The following is a 9,402-nucleotide window of genomic DNA, read 5'->3' as shown; positions in this document are numbered from 1 at the left end:
GTGTATATGAAAGGTAGATGTAGCTGCAGGGGCTGGTCAGAAATGATGACATCACTCAGGGGACGGTGCTAGAGCTGAGAGACAAAATCCCGGGGAATATGAAAGCTGCTATTTCAAGAGTAGTGTTTTCCAAATAGTGTGCTTCCAGCTGTTGCAAAACTACAACTCCCAGCATGCCCGGACAGCCGTTGTCCAGGCATGCTGGGAGTCGTAGTTTTGCAACAGCTGGGGACACTGTTTTGAAAACAATGAGATACAACCTGGAAACAAAGACTTTTTATGTTGCTGTAAAATCAGTTTAATGGTAACTCTTGTACATTTGTGTGACAATGGGGGGGAGGCGCGGCATCTCGTTGACCCTACCCTGCCCCCCAGTTCACACACAGGCAGATTATCCCTTGTAAAGCCTCATTCACACCCACAGTTCATGGCATCAAATGAGATTAGAGATCATTGGTGTAAAGCAGCAGATTCCCCAGCGGGGCACAAAGGATCATGGGAGATTCAGGATGATACAGATGAGGCCAATCCTGTGAAACGTTCTAGCGGAAATAGTTTGGACAGTCGTGGGCGACCAGGTTCCAGGCTTCATCAAAGGCGCTGACCACGGGGGGAAGCAGGGGCCCACCCTCCGCCCCGTCCAGATTCTGCACCAGCTGCTCCAAACTAGACACCCCCAGGATCACAGCGTCGTTCCCCTAGAGACACATGAAAAGTGATGTAAAAGGAGTACTCCGCCTCTAGACATCATATCTTCTATCCAAAGGATGGGATAATATGTCTGATTGCGGGGGTCATAAACATGTAAAGCCACGCCCCTTCCATTCATATCTATGGGAGGGGACGTGACTGTTAGTACATAGCAGTCACGCCTCCACATAAACGTTAATAGAGGGGCGTGTTGGCTGTGGTCACCAGTCATACGGCGGAGCTCTAATGTTCAGTTGATCATCTCCAAAAGATCAGCGCACTGTTCTCCTGAAATACTCTGTGCTGCTGCTCATTCCACTATGTCACTCACACAAAATCCCTACATTCTCTCCTGAAATTCTCGGCGCTGCTGTGGCCCATCTGTCCTAACAGATTATACCGGTGACTAGACAGCTTGCGCACCTGTAGTTTGGAATGATGATACATCCAGCGGAGAGAAGCGGCCGTCAGGCTGGGTCGGTCTTTGCCGTACGCCTCCTCCAGCGCCTTCTGCACGCCGTCAATGCCTTGGAAGAGATGCTTCTTCCAGTATCTGCACAAAGCCAGGAAACAAAGGGTTAACAGAGCCCAACCAGTGACCTTCCCCCCAACTATGGTGCCTTCAGCTGTTGCAAAACTACAACTCCCAGAATGCCCGGACAGCCTTATTATCCACCTGTATAGGGGAGGAGTAGTAGTGCCCTGTATGCGGGGGTGTAACTATAGTTGGTACAGAGGGTCCTTTTGCAACTGGTGCCCATAAAGCCTTAAAGTTGGGGACCTTGGACTAGTTTTTGCTTTGGGGGCCCTGTAACAGTTTTCATCAGTATGCTGACCTGTTCCTGTACATTTCAGACCAGTTGATGCCAAAAAACCTGGAGGTCGGCTGCTCCTTATCCTTGTCCTCGTACTTGTACCTCCCGGTCAGCATTCCGCCTGAAGAGAGCAGGAAATAACGGGAATCAATAACAAAACCAACAAACGTCATCAGTACTGACTAAGACAACATGGCCGCCTCCACTGACAGGCCACTTGTACAAGGTACCACTCCCTCACGTGTCAGTGATAGCTGCAGTGTAAAGTGGTGGTGCACTCACCTGCCAGGGGATTGAAGGCATAGAAGCGGATCCCGAGTTGGCGCAGACAGGGAAGCAGCTCCGTCTCTACTTGTCGTGTTGTGGCGTTGTACATACCCTGGAGGAGGGAGAGCTCAGATATAAAACTATGATTGGACAGGACCCCCTCTATCACTACAGAGACCTTCCAACTCCGCCAGTAATGGCCATGTTCAATACAATGTGAACATCGCTCTTCCTGGACGTTCTTGGCAGCACTGAACGATATGCAGTGCTGCCTACGGACTCCAGGAAAATATATTTCTTCTCTGTGAAGATGAGATCTTGTGAACGTTACAGGCCCAAAGCCTAAGGCTGCACTACTGAGGACAGCATGACTCCTCCTAGACTGTCAGGTGCTGTGTCCTAATGTAGGACCTGCTGTGTGGACCCAAATCACCATCCACATCAATGTCCACACACACACACACACATGTGCCAGGCAGGATGGAGACAAAAATCTGCATCTACACAGATCTCCATGACAGGGCCTGACAGTCCAGGAGGAGACATGTTGTCCTCAGTAGTGTAGCCTCAGGTTTTGGGCTTGTAACCTTAGAGATCAGATTTCCACAGAGAATACATTTCATTTCCTGGAGTCTGTAGGCAGTACTATATGCCATTCAGGGCTTGCAAGGACAAAAAAAAACGGTTTTCATATTACTGTCACACACACTTGTATTCCCCAACCCTTGGACCTCCAGATGATGTATAATGACAACTACTGATGTCCTGACAGCTGCAGAGCCACAGGTTGGATATCACTGCACTACACCTTCCCCCGCAGAGCTGGCACCTGGTAGACAGTCGGCAGCACCCAGTTCCTCTCCTTACAGATGCAGTAAATCTTCATCACCTCCCAGGACGCGTAGTTGGACAGACCCAGCTCCTTAAACTTTCCCTAAAACAATAAATAGTAATTTAGTATGCAGTAAATTCTTCCAATACTTCACTAGATGCAGTTTCGCACCATTCGCCAGATCTCATATATAGTGATATCTCCTCACAGCCATTCAGGAGCCTAGGAGAGGCAGCCATATTGGTCCTGAAGAACAGACCTTACCTCCAGGTACAGCTCCTGGTAGGCCGCCAGTGTCTCCTCCAGGGGGGTCTGGTGGTCGGGGAGGTGCAGGTAGAACAGGGGAACACTGGTGGTCTTCAGCCGCTTTAGGGATTCTTCTAGCTGCTGGCGGACGCTCTCCGGTTTCAGGTTCTTCTTCCCCTCCAGCGGGTTGGCTTTAGTCGCTATCTTCACTGTGGGGAATGTAATGGTCAGACTAAGGTAGCACAGTCATTTGTCAGTGTCACTTGTCCGTCAGATAGGGAACTTTTACTTTCACTTTAAATGCTGTGATTGGCATTGATCACGGCATATAAAGGGTTAATGATGGACAGTGGTGGGATAGCCGCTGCCTGTCATTAGCAGCGAGTGTCTGGCTACTGATAGTAGACGACATTTACTGCTCTGAAGCTGCGCTAGCCTCAAAGTCACTTAATGGCGTACATTTACACCCTGGTGCGTTTAGTTCCAGATGTCAAATGGAGTAAATTTATGCCCTTAACAGGTTAATTTGATGTATGACTGATATCTGAGGATGTTCTCATGCAGACGCTGCTCATGTGACTTGTGAACTAATTGAAGTGAAGAATTGGGACAGTTTCATTTGGTAGCCTCCAGTTGTTGCAAAACTACAACTTCCAGCATGCCCAGACAGCCGCTCTCTTAACTGTGGACTTCCAGCTGCTGCAAAATTACATGATGCATTTTCACCTCACAACTTGACCTCACAGCTTTACATCACGTCTTTACCTCACAACTTTACATCACGTCTTTACCTCACAACTTTACATCACGTCTTTACCTCACAACTTTACATCACGTCTTTACCTCACAACTTTACATCACGTCTTTACCTCACAACTTTACATCACGTCTTTACCTCACAACTTTACATCACGTCTTTACCTCACAACTTTACATCATGTCTTTACCTCACAACTTTACATCACGTCTTTACCTCACAACTTTACATCACGTCTTTACCTCACAACTTTACATCACGTCTTTACCTCACAACTTTACTTCATGTCTTTACCCCACAACTTTACATCACGTCTTTACCTCACAACTTTACATCACGTCTTTATCTCACAACTTTACATCACGTCTTTACCTCACAACTTTACATCACGTCTTTACCTCACAACTTTACATCACGTCTTTACCTCACAACTTTACTTCATGTCTTTACCCCACAACATACCTCACACAATTACTTCACACCTTTATCTCACAGGTTTACTTCAAATCTTTACCTCACATCATTACCGCACATCATTACCTCACATCATTACCTCACATCATTACCTGACATCTTATACTCTGGGATAGAAGAATGATGGCGGCTCATGTGGAGACTTTAGGAAGAAACCAAATCAACCCTTTAAAAAAAAAAAATAATTCCTTGAGACTCATTTTCTACAGAAGGATGAACCAAGTGTCCCAAGATGACAGGGGCCCCCTTTTATAATAGGGGGGACACATGGAATTTCGCCCCCTTCCTTTATTTTGGGCATGGCTGTCATTAACATTTATTGTTTCGGTTCAGACTACCCCCCCTCCCCCTTTTTTCTATCCACAGGTGGTCTTGCCCCAGTGTTGCTGGGCAGATTCTCCAGCCAGAGGTTCTGTTGCCGGGCAGAGAAGCTCCAGTGGTGTCATCTTATTGGATGAAAAGTTAGAGCAGGAATCCAGGGGTCATATATTGTGCCTCAGGAGGTTCTGCCATCAGTCCGGCAGCAGTGTGTGAAGACTAAGGAAGCCCCCACCCTCCGCGGTCCTTAATAATGGGGTTTAGTCTCCCAGTCAATGCTGGAAGGACATTGACTCTGGGCAAATTAAAGAGGCCACAGTCATAACAGAGCAAAAAAAGGAAAAACTGGGATATTTCAAAAAGCGCCGGACCCCGTCTGGGAGTAAGTCCAACCAAGTCAGACCAAGTGGATTAAAATAACGTATTTATTATACGCGTTTCTGGCCCGGAATGAGCCCTTCGTCAGGATAACAGTGCTGAGGTCAGCACTTTTATCCTGACGAAGGGCCCATTCCGGGCCAGAAACGCGTAGATGTGTGCCTTGACTAAATACATTATTTTAATCCACTTGGTCTGATTTGGTTGGACTTACTCCCGGACTGGGTCCGGCGCTTTTTAAAAAGTTCCACTTTTTCCTTTTTTGCTGATTCACTACCGGACCAGGATACCACTGCGATCGGAGGGAACTGAGCGGCAGGACCCCACCATTTACCTACATATGCCTGCAGGTGTTATGCTCTTAGCGCAACATCACAGGGTGAGTGTTTATACCCTTTAATACCTCATCTGTGCTTGACATACTTCACTAGGGGCGCTTTATGTCTCTCTTTTTTTGTCTTTCTGTGTATACAGTCATAACAGAGGCCACAATGGGGCAGAGAAGAATCCTTGTGATGAGGAAGATGGAGGACGAGCCGCACCAGATCAGCAAGAGTGGGGTAAGAAAAAAAAAGAGCTTTTCATGAAAAAACAAATTATTGAGGAGGTACGTATGTTACTACTGATATATATATATATATATATATATATATATATATATATATATATATGAGTTACATCTGTGATACAGGCTCCAGTCACGGCTCCCATGTAAAGAGGTTATCCAGGATTAGAAAAACAGAGGTGATTTCTTTCAAACAGCATCACCCCTGTCCTTAGGTTGTTTGTGGTATTGCAGCTTATTTCAGTTGGAGCCAACTTGTAATACTACAAAAAGAAGAAATTTGCTCCTTTTTTCCGTTCTTATAACCTCTTCCCCCCCCTGCCAGCTGTCTTAATGCCCAACCAGGATAAATACTAAAATAATTTTATTGCTCGGGCGTGGCAATACACTCTCTTTTTGCAATAAAAATATTTTGTATGTGCTCACCGCTCGACACTTGTCACTGCGTTCTGGAGTCCTGGTCACGGGTCACTGGGTCTCATTGGGGACACATGGTGGTAGCGCTCAGAGGCAACGCCGGCAGTTTCGCATGTGAGTGCGTGCTTCTTCCAGCCACAAGGAGGCCGGAAGAAGCACGCACTCACGTGCGAAACTGACGGCGTTGCCTCTGAGCACTACCACCATGCGTCCACACTGAGACCCAGTGACCCGGACGCCGGAACGCAGTGACAAGTGCCGAGCGGTGAGTGCACATACACTCTCTTTTTGTATTACTTTTTTTGATACTTCACCTTCAGTATATGCACCCCGCAGGTGCCACTATTCACACTGACCGCTGAGGCTGACTGCAGACTCCATATAGGTGAATATTCCGTTTAGTGTGCCCTCCCTTTTCTGTCTCTCCTACTAAACAAAATATATTTATGTTCAAGAAGGGACTTTAAGGGTACGCTCACACGAGCGGATTTTCGCAGCGTATTTCGCTGCAGATCCACTGGTGAAGGCCCGCTCAATGCTGTCTTATACGCTGTCAATACGCTGCTACGAGCAGACACACTGCGATGTGCGAGTCGCAGTATACTCGCACATCGCGGGAGCTTTCTGCCTAGCTCAGAGCAGGGAGATTGGCTGCGATGCGCGAGTACGCCGCGCACATCACTGCAGAGTGTCTGCTCGTCGCGGCGTATTGCCAATACGAGCAGGCACATGTAAAGACAGCATAGAGCGAGCCTTCACCAGCGGATCCGCAGCGTAAAATCCGCTGTAAATCCGCTCGTGTGAACGTACCCTAAAGGGAAAATGTATGTTTTATTTTCCTTCCTTATTATATTGTCTATGTTATCAGGATGGGTCTAGAATAAGATGTTACCTGATGTATCTCCTGTATAGGGACAGACCCCCGCTGTAAATACCAGAGAAGCCACTGTTTTTGGTTCATTTACCCTTTCAATGCTGAAGTCAAATTGTGAGCACAATTCCCGAGTGTAATTTTGCTCAGAAATTCCGTAGTGTTAACCTTTATTCTGACAGACACAATACATTGCACATTAAGGGCTCATTCACACGGGCGGATCCGCAGTGTATTTTACGATGCGGATCTGCCAACAATGGACCCTACAGTGCTGCCTTCTCTGGTCCTGCTCATGTCGGCAATCCGCCGCTAAAGAGCAGACACACTGCAATGTGCAAGTAGCTGCCCGCATGCGCAGTATACTCTCACACATCGCGGCTGCTCTCGGCCTAACTAAGGGAGTAAGGGGAGCAGACGCCATGTGTGAGAGTACACCGCGCATGCGCGCGGCGACTCGCACATCGTGGTGTGTCTGCTCATTGCGCCGGATTGCCGCTATGAGCAGGCACAGAGGAGGCAGCACTGTAGGGTCTATTGTCGGCGGATCTGCAGCGTAAAATACGCTGCAGATCCACCCGTGTGAATGAGCCCTTAAAAATAAATAAACAAACAAATAAAAAAAAATTAAAATGGGTCCCAAATTGTCAATAGTACAAACTAAAACTGTAAAAAAAAAATTACACCACCTGAAAATTAAAACCTTAGGGGGTTAAAAGACTTCAATCGACACTTTCTGTAGGTTATAATGATAAATCTGATGGTTTTGCAGACCTAACAAAGGACATGCAGCATTTTCTCAAACTATAATGCAAACTGTAGGGATTGTGGGTTTCAGTATGATTTACTGCCGCATGTGAGGCACATTTTTGGCACACTGGCAATGCTCCAGAATTGTGTCTCACAGCCCTAGAAAAAAGTGTGGGTTTCACGTTAATAAATCACTGTCTCACTCCTCAGCATGACTGGCCCATCACAGGCACGTACCTTCGGGGCCGAGCCCCATGTCCCCCAGGATCTCCTCGCTTTTCCCATCGCCGTAGATGTGCGCGGTGTCCAGCTCGTGGTGTCCGCGCCGCAGGAACTCCTGCACCACCTGCTGGCTGGAGACGGCATCCATGCGGTGCCCAAACTCCATGGCACCCAATATGGTGCGGGGGAGACCTGAAGTCGACATAGTGAGGAGAAAGAGAATGGACGGAGTGGAGAACACTGACTGAGAGCTGCCGCTGCCTCACCGCCTGCCACACATTAACTTATCATGGCAACAGGCCAGGAACCTGTATACACACATAACAAGGCGGCCAGAACCTGATCCACACCTGAGCCCCTCCTCCTGCTGATTATATAATGGAGTCTTTATTGTTCACTGAAAAAGGTTAATAATGCACTAAGATAGAAATGTTGGATTGCTGAAAAACTAGTCCTGCAGTTATGTCTCAGACAGAAAGGTAATAATTACAGGTAGGGTCTGATCAGACACCAGGGGGCTCATTGGACTGAGAGAAATAGGAGGAGGGTCTTTACAATGAATTACCACCAGAGAGGAGGGTGTGATCACCGGTAGAGAGGAGGATGTGATCAGCGGTAGAGAGGAGGGTGTGATCACCAGTAGAGAGGAGGATGTGATCAGCGGTAGAGAGGAGGGTGTGATCACCAGTAGAGAGGAGGGTGTGATCACCATTAGAGGGGACGGTGTGATCACCAGTAGAGAGGAGGGTGTGATCACCAGTAGAGGGGAGGGTGTGATCACCAGGAGAGAGGAGGGTGTGATCACCAGTAGAGAGGAGGGTGTGATCACCAGTAGAGAGGAGGGTGTGATCACCAGTAGAGAGGAGGGTGTGATCACCGGTAGAGGGGAGGGTGTGATCACCGGTAGAGAGGAGGGTGTGATCACCGGTAGAGGGGAGGGTGTGATCACCGGTAGAGGGGAGGGTGTGATCACCGGTAGAGGGGAGGGTGTGATCACCGGTAGAGGGGAGGGTGTGATCACCGGTAGAGGGGAGGGTGTGATCACCGGTAGAGGGGAGGGTGTGATCACCGGTAGAGGGGAGGGTGTGATCACCGGTAGAGGGGAGGGTGTGATCACCGGTAGAGGGGAGGGTGTGATCACCGGTAGAGGGGAGGGTGTGATCACCGGTAGAGGGGAGGGTGTGATCACCAGTAGAGAGGACGGTGTGATCACCTGTAGAGGGGAGGGTGTGATCACCAGTAGAGGGGAGGGTGTGATCACCAGTAGAGGGGAGGGTGTGATCACCAGTAGAGGGGAGGGTGTGATCACCAGTAGAGGGGAGGGTGTGGTCACCAGTAGAGGGGAGGGTGTGATCACCAGTAGAGAGGAGGGTGTGATCACCAGTAGAGAGGAGGGTGTGATCACCAGTAGAGAGGAGGGTGTGATCACCAGTAGAGAGGAGGGTGTGATCACCAGTAGAGGGGAGGGTGTGATCACCAGTAGAGAGGAGGGTGTGATCACCAGTAGAGAGGAGGGTGTGATCACCAGTAGAGAGGAGGGTGTGATCACCAGTAGAGAGGAGGGTGTGATCACCAGTAGAGAGGAGGGTGTGATCACCAGTAGAGGGGAGGGTGTGATCACCAGTAGAGGGGAGGGTGTGATCACCAGTAGAGAGGAGGGTGTGATCACCAGTAGAGGGGAGGGTGTGATCACCAGTAGAGAGGAGGGTGTGATCACCAGTAGAGAGGAGGGTGTGATCACCAGTAGAGAGGAGGGTGTGATCACCAGTAGAGAGGAGGGTGTGATCACCAGTAGAGGGG

At 48.7% G+C, this 9,402-nt stretch overlaps 1 protein-coding gene across 2 annotated transcripts; it reads right to left on the bottom strand.

Annotated features, from left to right (window-relative positions):
* Positions 1-267: 267 nt before the first annotated feature.
* On the bottom strand, positions 268-8,301 carry LOC130293454 (aflatoxin B1 aldehyde reductase member 2-like). Of its 2 annotated transcripts, none has more exons than XM_056542136.1 (7): positions 7,618-8,301; positions 2,869-3,059; positions 2,602-2,706; positions 1,788-1,884; positions 1,527-1,626; positions 1,114-1,243; positions 268-698 (listed from the first exon to the last, which is right to left on the bottom strand). In XM_056542136.1, exons 1-7 carry the CDS (start codon positions 7,805-7,807, stop codon positions 543-545), a joined length of 969 nt encoding a protein of 322 aa, XP_056398111.1. In that variant the 5' UTR covers positions 7,808-8,301; the 3' UTR covers positions 268-542. The 2 variants fall into 2 exon arrangements, with proteins under 2 accessions (XP_056398111.1, XP_056398112.1); XM_056542137.1 differs by lacking the exon at positions 7,618-8,301 and adding an exon at positions 4,174-4,432.
* Positions 8,302-9,402: the final 1,101 nt, after the last annotated feature.

This window comes from Hyla sarda, chromosome 10, assembly GCF_029499605.1.
Source record: "Hyla sarda isolate aHylSar1 chromosome 10, aHylSar1.hap1, whole genome shotgun sequence".
Taxonomy (NCBI): Eukaryota; Metazoa; Chordata; class Amphibia; order Anura; family Hylidae; genus Hyla; species Hyla sarda.
The sequence above is the reverse complement of the archived record's forward strand: the minus strand, read 5'-3'. Positions and strand labels throughout refer to the sequence as shown.